Genomic DNA, 17,155 nt, shown 5'->3' with positions numbered 1-17,155 from the left:
GTATTACCAACAGAGATACATACATGCGTATGTCATTCGATTATGTGTATGTATTTTTATACTCTGGCGTAAATGTACATACATACATATATTAATGTGTTTCATGCGGCATTAAATCTTCCGACTTAAATACATTAATATACATACATATACCTACACTTGTGTTTTTTCAAGCTTGAAATGCAGGTTGCTTTTTATTGAATGGAGTATATGTTATTGAAAGCATACTTTTATTCTGCTTAAATATATTTTTTTTTTCATTTGTCACATGCATGTATAAATATCTATATACATATGTATATAATGCGTTAATTGTTTACATATCTAACCTTTTGCTTATTTCTTTTATAAAAAACAGGTTTTAGTACTAAATACATTTTTTATTTTGCATCTTATATTAGAACATTAATCGTCTATGGAACGTAGTCGGGGTGCAGCGTCAATTAGCCTACTTCTCAAAACCACTATTGCAACCGACGATCGCCTCTCTGGGTTGCAGAGATATCAATAAACCATCATCGAAGCCACCAAGGTTAAATTACATCAAGTTTTATACATTTGGGTACGTTGTTGAGAATAAGAATATTTTTAATTTGAGACCAATTCTACAATTAAACAGATTTCGTTTAGTATATTAGGATACAAAAATTGTTATATTGAATATAAACTTTTATTTACTGGCGCTGTAGACATTATTATACTTTCTTTTTATGACACTCGAATTTCCATTGAATAATGAATATGAGAGTCTCTGGCACAAATCGTCCGAAAACTGTGTTGCCATCAATTTATTGATTTAGGAAATGTAACTAGAAAACTAAAAAAAATGATTACTGGAAGTCAAGCAAATGGGCTCCTAATTAGTTAGACGGAAATTTTACAACGGGCCCAAATGATGGCCCGTATACCAAGTTCTTCCATAGAAATGATCGGTCGAAAAATTGTTTCCTTATATGATATACACCCAGCGACAAAAAAAACCGCACTCTGAAATTTCATGCCTGTTTGACTTCTTTAGCGTAAGGTTTTCCCAATCAAACTTTTATTCAATTTTTATTTTTTTACCCGATGCTCAAAATGAGTATGGGGTATATTAGATTTGTGGTAAAAGTGGATGTATGTAACATCCAGAAGGAATTGTTTCCGACCCCATAAAGTATATATATTCTTGATCAGCATCAATAGTCGAGTCTGTCTGTCCGTCCCTATGATCGCCTATTGCTCAGAGAAATTTTGTATCCAGACTTCTGTGATATGTAGAGAATGAAAATATCTTCAAGACTGCAGTATCTGAACAGGATCGTATGATTATTATAGCCAGAATGATGAAGACAATTTAATTCTCGCTCTGTCTCTCTCTAACACACACGTTTCAAAGTCGGCTTTGCCTATCGCTAAAAGTGAGCAACCAAATTTGGTATCCATACTCTAGTGATATCGAACCTGCACAAGTGTATTTCAAAATTTTTCCCCACCCCTTTCCGCCCCCACAAAGGACGAAAATCTGTGGCATCCACAATATTGACTTAACTAAAAACGCACATTCATAAAGAATGATCATATCTACCAGATTGTCGATTTCTGTCTCTCCCGCACGCACTCTTGGTCGCTCAATGTAGGCATACTGACTATGTATCGGGTTTAAATGTAGAGTTGCGGTTGCAGCAGCAACTCACAACGTTCCCCTTCGTTTGTTGTCGCTTTATCAATTTCAAACAAAGTTGTATACCAGACCTCGCAAATAACGGTTGACACTTTCGGCGTTTCTGAAAAAAACCTCTCATTTACGGGCACATTGAGAAAAGAGACAGAAAATATCAGATTAAATCGGTTTTGCTTAAGTCGCTCTTCCCACAAGCAAAGACCGATTTTTTCACTTCTCTTTTGTTACTGTCTTTTACTGAGAAATTTGTCGCGAGCGAACGAAAAAAGTGTCTTTTGCGTATGTATGCTTGTAGGTTTGGTGCCTATGGCAACTATGGCAGTTCACTTGCCTTTGTGAATAGTATGCTGTTTGACTATTGGCTCTTAAAATGAATTTAATTTATAATGGGTATAACCTCCATTATCATCACATCTCTTCTTCATCGTATCTGTTTGCAGAAAACTCGCGAATATATAAAAAATATACATCTCACAATACAATAACCCCAATAGATGCGGCAAACATGAATAAATAAACATGAACAGGAAAAAACTAAAAAAAACTTTACTCTAACACTTGTTTGGTTCTGCTCATCTACCGACACTTTTTCTGTGACCGCTTGATCACTAGTGTCTCTCTAAGTTGTCTCTCGAAGCCCATAACACAAGCGAAGAGACAAAAAGTGTTCTGCTCGGTGAGAGACCGTCTGTGCGTGGTATTTTTCTGTTTCGTCCGTGACCAGACAGCAAAGGGAAAAAGTGTTGACCGTTATGTGCGAGCTATGGTTTATACTAATTTGGTTTTACGTATCATCATATCATTGCGTATCATATTTAGAAACAAATAATTTTGAAAACCACACGTTTGTAACACTTTTTCGGTAATTTTTACCCAACGGAAGGAAAAATTAAATTAAAATAGAAAAACAACATTTTACCACCAAAAATACATTTTTTCCATAAGTTAATTTGTTTTTGTAAACTAATAACAAATTCAATAACAAAACAATTAAAACGTTTTTTTTTTTTAATTAGTAATTAATTAATATTGTGTGGTACCAATCTTAGCAATAACGAAAGGAAAGATGGTGTTATTATTAAACGATCTTCAGGATCGGTGTAATTATTATGTTAAGATAGCATCAGAGCTGCAGCTCTGAATACAAACAAGTATGAAGAAATTATTCGCAGAGGAGCTGTGTCCAGTATGGAATCATTTACTAAGAGAGAGAATATCCCATCTTTCAGGACGATCCTGAACCTTTTCATCGATCGCGCTCTGTAAGTGATTATTTGACGCTTTGTTATATTTAAAATGCATTCGTCTAGTTTTGACTAGAAAATTGTTTTCTTGATTCTGGATATAATAATAATACGATCTGGTTCAGATTTTGCACTCTAGAAGATATGGTCATCCTCTACGATTCTGCGTTTTCAGTTTTCTCGTATCTCTGAATTTGTGGATGCCACAGATTTTCGTTCTTTGTGGGGGCGGAAGTTGGCGGGGCGAAGTTTTAAAATACACTTATAATACACATGCTCAATCGACTCGGTTATTGATGCTGATCAAGAATATATATACTTTATGGGATCGGAATCTGGACGTTACACACATCCATTTTCACCACAAATCTAATAAACCCCTATACTCATTTTGAGTACCGGGTATAAAAAGTGCTCTGTCGGCGTATGATGAATCTAAATCTAACCGCATACCTTACAGCATTCATATTATTTATTATAATTTTAGTTAGAGCGTACGGGTAGAACATACTTGGGGATGTTGTAACTTCCTCTTCCTGTTTTTTTGGTGACATAATTTGTTAATAAAACATAAAAATATGTTTTTCTTTCAGACAGTCAAACAATAACAATATTGTTGTTTGTAGCAATCAATACAAACCTGAGGAATATTACGAAGCCGCACGGCTCTCCATACAACTAACGTTTGCAGAAGAGGTACAGCGAAAGGACAAACCATTAGTGGAAATGACATTACCAAGTGCCGCCCGTGTATACACAGATGTGAATGCGCACAAACCAGATGAATATTGGGACTACGAAAATTATGTCGTCGATTGGGGCAATCAAGACGATTACCAATTGGTCCGGAAACTTGGGCGTGGCAAGTATTCCGAGGTTTTCGAGGCTATTAATATTACAACCACAGAAAAATGTGTTGTCAAAATTCTAAAACCTGTGAAAAAGAAGAAGATCAAGCGTGAAATTAAAATTCTGGAGAATTTACGCGGTGGAACAAATATCATAACACTGCTAGCAGTTGTTAAGGATCCAGTTTCTCGCACCCCAGCGTTAATATTTGAGCACGTCAATAACACGGATTTTAAACAACTTTACCAAACACTAACAGACTACGAGATTCGCTACTATTTGTTTGAGCTTCTTAAGGCGCTTGACTACTGTCACAGCATGGGCATTATGCATCGAGATGTAAAGCCACACAATGTAATGATAGACCATGAAAATCGGAAGTTACGCCTTATAGATTGGGGCCTTGCTGAGTTTTATCATCCAGGCCAAGAGTATAATGTGCGGGTGGCATCGCGATATTTTAAAGGACCTGAGCTTCTTGTCGATTATCAGATGTACGACTATTCACTTGATATGTGGTCCTTGGGTTGTATGCTGGCGTCGATGATATTTCGAAAAGAGCCGTTCTTCCATGGTCATGACAATTATGACCAACTGGTACGCATTGCAAAGGTGTTGGGCACTGAAGAGCTCTACGCATATTTAGATAAATACAATATTGACCTAGATCCGCGATTTCACGACATTTTACAGCGTCACTCACGAAAGAGATGGGAAAGATTTGTTCATTCCGACAACCAACATCTAGTTTCTCCTGAAGCATTAGACTTTCTTGATAAACTATTGCGTTACGATCATGTTGACCGACTCACCGCTCGCGAAGCTATGGCTCACCCATATTTTTTACCCATTGTCAACGGACAAATGAATCCAAACAATCAGCAATAAGAAGTCAAGCAAAATCTAAATATGGAGTTGACGAGGTCGAGATGTCAGCCATTTAACATAAATAAAAAGTTGAATCAGAAAGAGGCGAACAAAAATTCAGATATTCTACAAACAAATCACGAGTTAACGACTTGTTCGAGAAGAAAATATACACCGAATTGACACTGTTCCACAAAAATTAAAAACCACTTGTTTTGTAAAATATGATAAAAGTGGGGATGATCATTTTTGTTTGTTTTGAAACCGACTCTAAAATTGACTATCGAAATAAAAAAATTAAAACATAACTGGAAGCAAATACTAAAGTATATTTGCGTATAAAATGCAAGAGCGCCACTTCATTATATTTATCATATATTTACACATAAAATTATAAAAGCAACAACAAAATGTTAGTTTCCTTTGTAAAAAATATTCAAATCGAATTTGATTTCATTAATAAAGTCACAACTAACATTTTACAATTTCAACAAAAGGTCCGCCCACAATAACTAAATTTACTCATCTTCAATTTTCCGTTAACCATCAGTATCAATTTCAATAGACTAATTCTGGAGACCATGCAAGTGAAATACAATTTTTATTGTTTTTTTTTTTTAAGCTAATATCTTTGAAATTTTAATCAGCTTATAAATGTTGCTTCTGAGCTGAAGGATATTTATTATGCCCTAATAAATAAAAAAAGACGGAGTAAAGTATATGTTTTGTACCCATGTAATTAAATATTATTATTAAAACAGTTAAAATATACTGTTCAATGTATTTTGTCCGTAAATTCTGGAGAATCGAATTGCATGTGATATTCTATTATTTAGATATTCTGTTTTCTCTTTCTTACAGTTTGGCTATTAATCGCTCAGCAATATTGATTCTAGCATGTGTGGGGTTTTTGTTAGTTAATGTGTCATCCAAAATATTAAATTTGCATAAAATTTTTCTAAAACTAGAAAAACATCCCCAAATTTTCAGTATGCAGTTTCGATTTAATTGTGAAAATAAACTTTACTTGAAAGTAGTCCTCACACTATTTTTTTTTTCTCTTTTAATATTTATAACGGTACTGTAGCAATAAATATATTGTTACATTTGTTAATTTAAGATATATATATGGATGAAGGCGCGTAATTGTGTAAAGTTGTGCATTAAATCATCTAGAATTGTTTAGGTAAAGTGTAATTTGGACTAGCAAGGCTGGTGATGGACAAGGAAGCGATGAAGCCGAGACGAAATAACTGGCATATAAACTGCATTAAAATAGGTATAGCTATACTAAGGAAATCGGTATCCGGTGCAAACGCCAGATACAGTGACTTAATGTGGTTCATTCCATGAATATCGGACAAATTGAGGATCATATGGGTAACAAGAAAACAAAATTGTGCATAACTATTTCTGCCTTAAGAGTACCTCGAGGGTGCCCAAACCAAACTAGTACAGCGGCGCGCATGAAGTAATCACATAAATCAAATGTCATCTTTAGTGATGAAACGAGGTTTAAGTTAGATGGTCCAGACAGAAAAATACTTGTATTGAACTTACCAGTGCTCACTTAAGTGAACAACTCTTTTTTGTTCACTCACTCATGAGCAACACAACACTATTGCAAATTAGGGGCAGTCCCATCCAAACTGAAGACGACGATTTCCAGGGGCTGGGCAATGACGGAAGAAGTGGGAGACCGATTCCTCCTCTTCCTCGTCGCTACAACTCCTGCAGAAGTCATTGTGAGGGATTGACCGCTTAGAGGCGTCAGTGTCTATCCGCCAGTGTCCCGCGATTGCTCGGGTAACTGCAGAGCGCTTTTTCGATCGATGAGGCCATATCGATCTCGAGACTGCTCGAATATTTCCTGCGTAAGAAGCCTACACGTAGTCAAAGGCACCACTACCTGCTCTCTCTCTGATAAGAGTGGTGATCACTAGGGATACAATAATCTGTCCTCTCAGGTAATTGCGGGAGTCTCGTCAGGATTCCCGAGTGCCTAAGCTGACGCTTTCCACAGTTTGGCTTCTCTCATTCTGTGAGCAGAAAGTGTTGCCACCTTCTTTCCCATGAGATCTACGGGAAGGAGGTCCAGCACGGTATCCAGGGCTTCCCCTGGAGTAATGCGTACCCCACCAGTTGTGCATAGCTCTGCCATGCGTTGAACTCTACTGAGCCTGTGGATACAAGTTATTTTGTCTAGGGCTGGCCACCATACTACCAATCCATGGAGCATGATTGGTCGTATGATGGCGGTATATAGCCACCTAACTATATACGGGGTCATTCCCCAAGATACTTGGTATTGTTGCTAAAAGCTAGTGCTTCCCCACAGAGTTTTGGGGGAGTCTGTACCGGAACTTTGTACTTCTTAGTGAAAAGCACAAGTTCGGTTTTAGACCGGTTGACTCGTCCTAGCCCGCATTTGTTTGCCCATCTCGATATCTTCGTGAGAGTACTTGTCATGCACTCACACAACGTCTGCGGAAAATTTCCGGAGAATGCTATAGCAACATCGTCCGCATACGACACTACGCGGCAGCCACACCCATAGGAGGGGTGAGAGGATTCCGCCCTGCGGTGTGCTCTGCTGACCAAACTGGTGGACGTTGACGTCTTCAGTGATGCCTCAACCGTCCTGCATTGTAGCATCTGATCGATTAGGCTTCCTTCCGATAGACATTCTTCCACATTCTGGGAGTTTGAGATTAGGTTGGGCGGAATACTTGCCGTGAGATGCAACCCCAGAAGCCCATCCATCGCCTTCAGAAGGAAAGACGATAGACTAATAGGTCTAAAATCTTTTGGGGCAGTGTGCGAGCCTGTCTTGAGAATAAAGACGACTTTGGTATGAAGCCAGGTTTCCGGGATGTATCCATGGGGGAATACTCCCTCTTATATCCTTTTGAGCCAATTAGTGGCTTTATGTCCAGCGTGAATCATTTGGGCTGGGCCCCCTGGCCCCGCGGACTTGTATGGTAGTTGGGTCTGTTTTCATCGCAGCCAGGGAAGTGAGTTTTTAGGAGAAGATTTAGCGACTCATCGCTAGACGTAGTCCACGACTGGTCGGTGTTCTTTAAGTAGCCCAGGGTGGGTGTTTTCTTCGAGAAAACTCTGCAACTCTCTTCTGAGTTGTTCTCGATTTCGCTGCAGAACTTACGCCAGGAGGCGCGTTTGGCTTTCCTAAGTTTTTTATTATAAGTTCACTGACTGAACTTGTATTCGGCCCAGTTCCGCTCAACGTTCTCAGCCTAATCTTTGTTAAAGAGTTTTCGGGAGGCTTTCCGGAGCTCCCCCCGTTTATAAGTCCACCATTCAGGTTTCTTCCGTCCTCTGTCGCTCCAAGGTCGCTCTCGTCGGACACATAGCCATCCAGGATGTCCTCCGACACCACTGATGCTACGTCCGACACCGCGGGCACCATACTCGGGATCTCCGGGACTGAATTGTAATGAACTATGTTTAGAGATAACAAAATTAAAAAATTGTTTAGGATCTAGCTTAAAGTTGAGCTTACATTTCTTATAGTTCTTATAGCATAGAGTGTTACAAATGGAAAATTACGATTTTAAAATTGAATGCTTAGAAAAATCTGACTGCAAGCCAGACAGCTTATACATCTTATATAAACGAAATTTTATAATCCTTAAGTTTAATAGCCGCGGTGTGTACGAAATGGTGACAGAAAGATTTCTGGGAGGGGAAACTAATGGAGCAAAGGTAAAAAACAGTTCTATAGAATGCGTTAGTGGCGCCAAAACGTTTCGATTTTAGGTGCTCCCGTTTTCAAAAATATTTGTCATCGATATGTTTTCTTTTTCTCATCGATTCTGGCAAACAAAAACAGCTGACCTGGTTGCTTTGAAAATATCCAGCGGGATAAAAGTGCCTTTGTATTTTCCATTGATTGTTTTGAAGCAAAAAGTGCGCGAGTTAGGAGGGTCAAGGCAACTTAGATGCAACCGCTGTGTACTTAACATGTCTGACAAACGGTGAGTAACAGAATGTATATTGAATATTAAATTTCTAATAGTCAAAAACTTAATTTTTAGCACCAACATTTTTAATTAAATATGTGGTATACAGCTGTGCCTACTTAGATGTTCTGTTACGCGCACGTTACGAGCACAATTGTGCTGTTATGCCCAAAATTATATTTTTTTGTCAACGTTCCGATAGCCAAATTGGACTGCGTCTATTCTTTTCTCTTAAGGTTTGTTCGTGGACAAATATTCTCTAGCGGGGAAGTAGTTTCATATGTAAGAGCCATGCCGGGAACCATGGCACGGTGCAAGGCATTAACAGCAACTACACCCAATTCTGTTTTTACACGGTAGAATGGTTCCTGAAAAAACCGTGTAAAAAATACATTGGTCGTGTGCAAAATTAGGTCATTGGTTCTTCATCTCTAAAACCTATTGAAATTGGGTAAATAATTAGAAAGTCTTACAAAAAATGTCTTGACCAAACATTGATAGTTCACAAAATATAAAAACATTTCTGTTCAGGCCTGCAGTTAATAATTGCCGCGTACTGTGCCAAGTCCGGGCACTCCGGTCCCAACTAGGTCACGCGCTCGGAGGGACTCCACCATCTACAATCTACGATCCACAGTCCACTACCGATACGGCGCTCACCGCAGCTAAACGGTTAAGCTAAGTATTAGCTGCGTTTTCCACCCCGCTATAAGCTGCCAACATAGATATATACGCAACTACATGGAAAAAATTTATTGGAACCACTCTGACTTCTTCATTTGGATATTTTTCCTCTGGATACCAGCAAAAAAGAAAGAGAAACAAATATGTACATATTGTCTTAATGCTCTTTCTTGTTTTCGTATGGTTTCTAGTTGCTTGTGAGCTATGTGTATTTTTATCTAGTTATGTTGTTATTTTGTACCGTGCTAAATGGAATAAAATCGTGGAAAATTTTTTTTGGGATTTTCGGCTCGTTTAAAAAAAGATCTTGCAAAAACAGAAATAAGTGCATCTCCAAACTGTAGTTATACCACCATTGCAATTATGCTATCAAATAATTTCCTATCTATATATTTATGAAGCCACCAGTTGAGCTGTTCATGATTGCAAAAAACGATGAGAAAATTAAACATATTCAGCCAGGCTCCGTTTTTCACTTTCACAAAAGTTTTCCGATTTGCTTTTGAAATCGCATAAATTACGGCTCCCATTTGTACAATCCGACAGATTTGTTACTTTTCAAAACGAAAACATAAACGGATTATTACATAAGAAATTCTAATCTTACCTAAATCTACCTAATCAACCTAAAATTTGGCTCGGAATTAAATGGTCAGGGCAACCTTTTTTCTCATTTTGGTGCAAACAGCTGTCGCAGTCCGATTTAGTTATCGGAACATTGAAAACAAATAAATGTTGCCGCATAACAGTACAGACTGTGTTTCTAACATGCACGTAACAGAAAATCCGGGTAAGGACTTATTCTTAACTTGCGCGCTTTCTGCAAAACTTCAAAACAATCAATTGAAAATACAAAGGCATTTTTATCCCGCTACTTTTTCAAAGCAACCAGGTCAGCTGTTGTTGTTTGCCAGAATCAATGAGAAACTGAAACTTATCGATACCAAAAATTTGTGAAACCGGGAGCCCCTTAATAAGAAAAGTAAAAGAGCCAATTCGAGCGGTCATCCGCAAAAGTAAGTGAAAAACGGAGCCTGTCTGAATAATAACAAAAATTTGTGAAAACTGGAGCACCTTAAACGATAAAACAGGTTTTGGCTGAAAATGTAATCCGCAGATTTAAATAAAAACCGGAGCCTGTATGATTTTTTATGTTCGGCTGTTTTATTATGGATAATGCCCAAGAGAATCGATGTTTCACATCTTTCAAAAATTCCCAACGTTCCCTCTGTGAAAAAGGTTAAAAGGCAAAGGCACCGTTAAAAAAATATCGAACAATCCAAATGTTTTCGATTTTTTTGTTATAGTAATTTGCAACAGAGGATAACTTATTTCCTTAAAAATACCATGTTTTATATATATGAATTTTAATGGGAATTGCCTTAGTCTTGTGAATGTCGCTATAAAAAAATCAGAAATAGAATAGTTGTGTTTATATACAATCATACCTTTATTGGTGCTTCGATCTAACATATATTTTATCTTTCGAAAAGACCCGCCCTTAATATAGGATAAGTTAACCCGGAAACCAAAATCCAGGTGCAGTTTAATAAATCAATAATAAATTTAAGAATGCGATTGTATAAATATGATTTTCTTTAGATTACATTTGTATTTGTTATATCTCTTGAAAGAGTGAGGAGTATGATAACAGTGTTTGTTAAAACTTGTTTACTGACACTATGTACATATGCAGATGATATGTCCATGCAAATGTGATGAGTAGATACATTTAGTTTGTTTCAGATTCTTACGCTCATGCTAAACCTTTTGATAATGACGATATCGTAGAACTTACTATATGTATATGTCTGTATCTACGTATTTGCATAAACCAATATTTATAGTTTCAAATGAAACAAATTTGGGAGCGCTAATGTGTATACAGTGCATTTTATCCTTCAGCTGACGTGCTCTGAAATTTCGTTTGTGCCACCAAAGTGGAATTTAAGCAATTATTTTGCGACACATCACCATATCATACCTATTGAGAGTACAGTTAATGTTAAAAACACGCGCCAATCCTGCTGATACAAAAAAAAAAACAATATAATTATGTTTACATTTTGTATGGGGAAAAATAAACCTTTAAAATTTAATTTAAAAATAACCAAAGCTAACCAAATGTGTACACACATATGTACGTAAATTATGAATAATGCTATGCGATTTTTTCAGCATATGGCTTTATATCGAAAATTAACACGCATTTTAAATATATGTATCTACATATGTACCTACATTGCACACTTTTCAAATATACAATAATTGTGTGGTCACGTCCTTGCTCCCACAAGACCAACGACGCAAGCTATACCCAAATGGGAAAATTGTAAAAGAATACCTGTGGGCGCAGCTTATGATCGATTTCGGGTCACAAAATAGATTCCACGTTTACACTAGTTTGGCATAATTATTTTGACAAAGTAAAAATTGTGTACTTTTTAGCATAACTTTTTTGTGACTTTATTAAGAATTTTTGATTTATTTTTCTTTTAAATATATAACTAATAGAAACTTAAAAATAAGGAAACAAATATATTTTCATTCAAACTTAAAAAGATTTGAATTAATAAGTAATTTCACAGTGGCATAAGTATTTTGACAAGATTGTTTAATTTAAATAACAAAGCTTAAACTTTACAAAAGTGAATGAATTAAGCAAAATTTAATAAAATATATATCCTCCCTTAGCTTCAATAACTTTTTAGAGTCGCCGTGTTACAGAATCAACTAAATTTTGAAGGATATCCGGAGATACCGATTGCCAAAGGGAAGTGAGCTCAGAAATTGTCTTTTCTCTCGTATTGTTGAACGAAAATGTTCTTAAAACAAACCAGACGTTTTCAATAATATTTAAATCTGGACTTTGAGGAGGCCAGTTCAAGGTGGTAACACCAACATCCCTCAAAAATGTGGTAATCATACGGGCTTTGTGGCCTGAGCATTATCCTGTTGCAGGATTAATGACTCTCCAATCAACTTATTACCGGAGGGGAATGCGTGTTCATGTAGGGTGTATAAATAATTGCCCTGGTTCATTGAGCCGGTGATAGGAATAAAGTCTCCTAGCCCACTGTATGCAGCACATCCCCAAAACATGACGGAGCCTCCGCCACTGCTCACTTTTTTACAAATCGTTTACTTTTTCTTTGCTTTGTTGGCATTCTTATGAAAACTTTAGTTTTTTATGAGTTATACTCAAATGAGCTTTTATCAGTCCACAAAACGCTTCTCCAGAACTTCTTTGGCTTATGCACATACTCCTTTGCAAAGGCCAGTCTTTTTAGTTTGTTTGCCTTTGTCATAAACGGGACGTCCTTGGACTTAGAGGTATTAAAATGTCATTCCTTTAAACGTCGTCAGGCTGCGTTAACTGATTGGGTTCTCTGCGGTCAAGTTTCAGAAAACACATTTTTTGTAAATGCGCGTTGAAGGACTCGGACTTCAGTTGGAGTTGTTTTACGCTTGGCGCAAGATCTGGTTAAATTTCTGAAACCATCATGTTTTTTAAACTTATTAAATTTATAGTGAACAGTTTATTTCAACAATACGAGAGAAAAGACAATTTCTGAGCTCACTTCCCTTTGGCAAGCGGTATCTCCGGAGATCCTTCAAAATTTAGTGGATTCTGTAACACGGCGACTTTAAAAAGTTATTGAAGCTAAAGGAGTATATATATTTTATTAAATTTTGCTTAATTCATTCACTTTTGTAAAGTTTAAACTTTGTTATTTAAATTAAAAAATCTTGTCAAAATACTTATGCCGTACTGTGAAATTACTTATTAATTAAAATCTTTTTAAGTTTGAATGAAAATATATTTGTTTCCTTATTTTTAAGTTTCTATTAGTTATATATTTAAAAGAAAAATAAATAAAAAATTCTTAATAAAGTCCCAAGAAAGTTTTGCTAAAAAATACACGATTTTTACTTCGTCAAAATAATTATGCCGTGTAGTGTACACTGCTGCGCAAAAATATTCCTGTGCAATGTGCATGATACAGCCAATTGATAATCGATTCAACGTCCAAATAATATAACGGTCAAGAATACAAAAACAAGTTAAATTTCTTGTGACGTATGCCAATATACCTGTATTTGCTGCTCGGGACAAAGCAACCAAAAACAAATAACATTGCGTGTGCTTGACGCAGATATTGATGCCCGGCTTAAGTGTCGCTTTCAAGAGTTATATGTTGTTGTTGCTGGACTGCTCACAAAAGCTTTCCCACCACTGTTATAAGGCATAACATAAATATTCAGCCAGGCTCCGTTTTTCACATTCACAAAAGTTTTCCGATTTACTTTTGAATACACATAAATTGGGGCTCCCGTTTTCACATTCCGCAAGATTTATTCGTTTTCAAAACGAAAACATTTTCGTTGAAGAAATGAAAAGTAAACGGCTTTTTATACAACGAAACGATCCTCAATTGCAAACGGAAAAAAATAGATGACTTATTGATGCATTTACATAAACTTGACACCTATATCAGGGTAACTTAGCTTTTGATTTCTTTATAAATAATTAATAATAATAATAATAATTAACCCAACCTAATATTTGGCTCGGAAAAAATTTGCCAGGGCAACAGTGTGTAAGCGTAAGCGGGTGAAGACTCGATCCGAGCCGAATTTTAGGTTGGTAATGTTGTAAAATGTATGCTAGTGCATTAATTAGTCATCTATTTTTTAATTTTGCGATTTCGATTTGTTTTCATTTCGTCGAGGAAAATTTTTCCGTTTTGAAAACGGAGAAATCTTTCATTTTGTGAAAACGGGAGCACCAATTTATGCGTTTTCAAAAGGACATTTTAGTGAATGTGAATACCGGAGCTTTTCTGAATGCATTTTATCGTAAGGGAATTGGTATCAGGGCCGAAGACTGCCGAATGCTCTCTCTCTCACTGTGACTTTTGGTATCGCTGTTCACAAAAAGGAAGGAAAGCCAGCGCAGACCGTAAACCGCTCTAGATTTTTAGTCCGCTGCATTAGTCTCTCTCTTTAGCTTTTCACACCAACCCCTAGCTCGCGAGAAGGCCACACTGGACGAGGAAGAGTTTGTGAGAGAGAAAGACGGGGTACCGTTGCTACGCGTATTCACTGCAAACAACACTGCAACAAAGTTGTTCATTCTATAATAATGATCTAAATACACGAAAACTCTTTGGACGAAATTGTGTGACCTGGACCTCAGAGTGGAATAAGAAAGCGCCGCCCAGACCATAAAACCACGTTCTCGGCTGTGAGGATGTTTCAATGTTTTATTTCGCCAAACGCGGCCGAAAGCTGATGGTCTATATGATGATGGCTGGGTCTTGTCTTTTCCAGCTTTTCCGACAAAGATTCATCATTATGACGATAGATTTTCTGCATTGTCTAGAATAGTACCCCCATTTCATCATGCTGTTGAATATTATGGTGGAAAAATATACTGCACAGCTTGGCAATTCTGTGATCATTTTAGGCAAGACGAAGTCGTGGCCCAGCGCTTTTTATACCCGATACTCAAAATGAGTATTGGGGTATATTAGATTTGCGGTGAAAGTGGATGTGTGTAACGTCCAGAAGGAATCGTTTCCGACCCCATAAAGTATATCAATTCTTGGTTAGCATCAATAGCCGAGTCGATTGAGCCCTGTCTGTCTGTCCGTCCCTATTAGCGCCTAGTGCTCAAAGACTATAAGAGCTAGAGCAACGATGTTTTGGATCCAGACTTCTGTGATATGTCACTGCTACAAGAATATTTCAAAACTTCGCCCCGCCCACTTCCGCCACCACAAAGGACGAAAATCTGTGGCATCCACAATTTCGACGATACGAGAAAACTGAAAACGTAGAATCGTAGAAGATGACTATAAGTTCTAGAGTGTAAAATCTGAACCAGATCGTATAATTATTATAGCCAGAATCAAGAAAACAATTTCATTCTTTCTCGCTCTGTCTCTCGCTAACACACAGGTCATTGGAGACGATGGACTTTTCCATTGCAAGCTATACGTTAAGCAATCAGGTGGGCATAAGTAGAAAGCATAATAATTCTAAGTCCACATTGGTTACAACAAACCAAACCGTAGCACACTGCGCGCTGTGCAACGATGGTGCTCACGAGGTCCAGCACTGTCAGAAGTTTAAAGCGCTGTACCCCACGAATCGCCATAAAGAAGCCAAGCGGCTCTCCCTGTGTATAAATTGTCTAAGAAAAGGGCATCGATTAATTCAGTGCACCTCGAGCAACTGTCGTACCTGCGAGGGTAGGTACCATACCTTCCTGCATTTTGGTAGCCCTGAGGATACCTCAGCTCAAGGAAAATCAGCGCCGTATATTCCATCTCACTCTGCACTGCCTGAGTCTACGCCGGTTGAGCATACCACTGAGCCCTCTACATCAGCGTCTACCTCGTCTGCCCTTATTGCCCAAGATCTCAGGAATGGTGTTGTTTTACTTGAAACGGCTACGGTCTTAGTCAAAAATCGTTCCGGAGTTTTAGTTCCCTGCCGAGCGTTGCTGGATTCCGGCTCCCAGTTGCATCTAATAACTTCTCGTTTCGCGAATCAGCTTCAGCTTCGAAAAATGAAATCATCGACTGCAGTCTCGGGAATAGGCGACTCTAGCTTCGTCACGGATGGATTTTCGTTGGCCTGCACTCTCGCTCATTGGATTACTCAACTCTCATCACTGCCATTGTTGCCACTAGCATAACCGATCGACAGCCAAGCTTTGGAATTGACACTCAAAACTGGAACATTCCATCGAACATACCACTAGCTGATCCGGAGTTTTATAAGCCACAGAGGATCGGTGAGTGCTTGAGGTGCTTCTTCGGAGGTTTTGGGAGGTAGAAAATTGCATCGAACCAATAGTAAAGTCTACCAAAGAAGAGCTAGATTGTGCAGCATTTCCGTCGACTACATAAAGGCGATTATTGTGTTCGGCTGCCAACAAAATATAATTTGGATCTCCTTAGAGAATCTTACAATCAAGCGCTTCGTAGATTCCTGACGCTGATGTCGCCCTGATGTTTAATCTCAGTATGCAGCATTTATAAAGGAGTACCTTGATTTAGGCCATATGTCTCAGGTTCCTGTCCAGTCAATCAGCAACTGCCGATATTTTTTGCCTCACCATTGCGTCATGAAGGAAGATAGTTCTACGACCAAGCTTCGCGTCGTTTTTGATGGATCCGCTTCAACCTCATCTGGATATTCCCTGAACGACGTTTTAATGGCTGGTCCCGTAATCCAATCCAAACTGTTTCATATTCTTGCTCGATTTCGGTCATACGCCGTTGCGATTACGGGAGATATCTGTAAGATGTATCGTTGTATAAGAGTCTCGACCGAGGATAGCAACTTGCAGTGTATTCTGTGGAGAAACTCCAGGGAAGAAGACTTGCGTGTATTTCAATTGGACACCGTTACTTATGGGACGAAGCCTGGCTCCTATTTATCTGTGCGAGCGATGCATCAGTTGGCAATGGATGAGCAGATGGCGTTTCCAGTTGGAGCTGAAATCCTTCGCCGTGACTTCTACGTGGATGACTTGATATCTGGAGCCAGCTCTGGAGCCCAGAACTTGTGTGGGATCCGGTTCCTGATCTACTATTATTTTCGTTCTCGGCCCTTCAATCTTCTTTGAATTCCTGCAGGCGCTCTGTTTTGTCATCCATAGCGCGATCCTCTCGGACTAGCTGGTCCCATAATTACTAAATCCAAAATCTTTCTCCAGCGTTTGTGCCAAGAGAAGTTGTCCTGGGATGAAAGCCTTCCAGTCGCACTGAACACCGAGTGGCAGGAAATATGCACCAGTTTTGGTCAGATTCGTCGTCTTGAATTTCCTCGGCTTCCAGACTCTACGCTGGAAA

General features: G+C 38.1%; 2 protein-coding genes across 7 annotated transcripts in view; both read left to right on the top strand.

Annotated features, from left to right (window-relative positions):
• Positions 1-401: 401 nt before the first annotated feature.
• LOC6592131 (casein kinase II subunit alpha) lies at positions 402-5,394 on the top strand. 2 transcript variants are annotated; one of them, XM_026994668.1, is made up of 2 exons: positions 402-562; positions 3,501-5,394. In XM_026994668.1, the coding sequence occupies exon 2, from the start codon at positions 3,634-3,636 to the stop codon at positions 4,642-4,644; it is 1,011 nt and encodes a 336-aa protein (XP_026850469.1). In that variant the 5' UTR covers positions 402-562; positions 3,501-3,633; the 3' UTR covers positions 4,645-5,394. The 2 variants fall into 2 exon arrangements, with proteins under 2 accessions (XP_026850469.1, XP_002016812.1); XM_002016776.2 differs by having other exon boundaries at positions 521-562; positions 3,505-5,394.
• A 5,345-nt stretch (positions 5,395-10,739) lies between these two features.
• The window catches only part of LOC6591733 (unconventional myosin-VIIa), a 51,137-nt gene continuing 44,721 nt past the window's right edge, over positions 10,740-17,155 (top strand). For all 5 annotated transcript variants that reach the window (XM_026990896.1, XM_026990893.1, XM_002016775.2 and 2 more), the window contains exon 1: positions 10,740-10,826. The gene's annotated coding sequence lies outside the window, so the exon portion shown is untranslated. The remainder of the gene's footprint in view (positions 10,827-17,155) is intronic.

The sequence above is a fragment of the Drosophila persimilis genome, unplaced genomic scaffold (genome assembly GCF_003286085.1).
Source record: "Drosophila persimilis strain 14011-0111.01,24,50 unplaced genomic scaffold, DperRS2 tig00000000-arrow-pilon, whole genome shotgun sequence".
In the NCBI taxonomy this organism is placed as follows: domain Eukaryota; kingdom Metazoa; phylum Arthropoda; class Insecta; order Diptera; family Drosophilidae; genus Drosophila; species Drosophila persimilis.
The sequence above is the reverse complement of the archived record's forward strand: the minus strand, read 5'-3'. Positions and strand labels throughout refer to the sequence as shown.

Bases quoted from the DNA above. Each gene is read 5' to 3' on its own strand.
- LOC6592131 (XM_026994668.1), top strand. From the start codon at position 3,634: ATGACATTACCAAGTGCCGCCCGTGTATACACAGATGTGAATGCGCAC.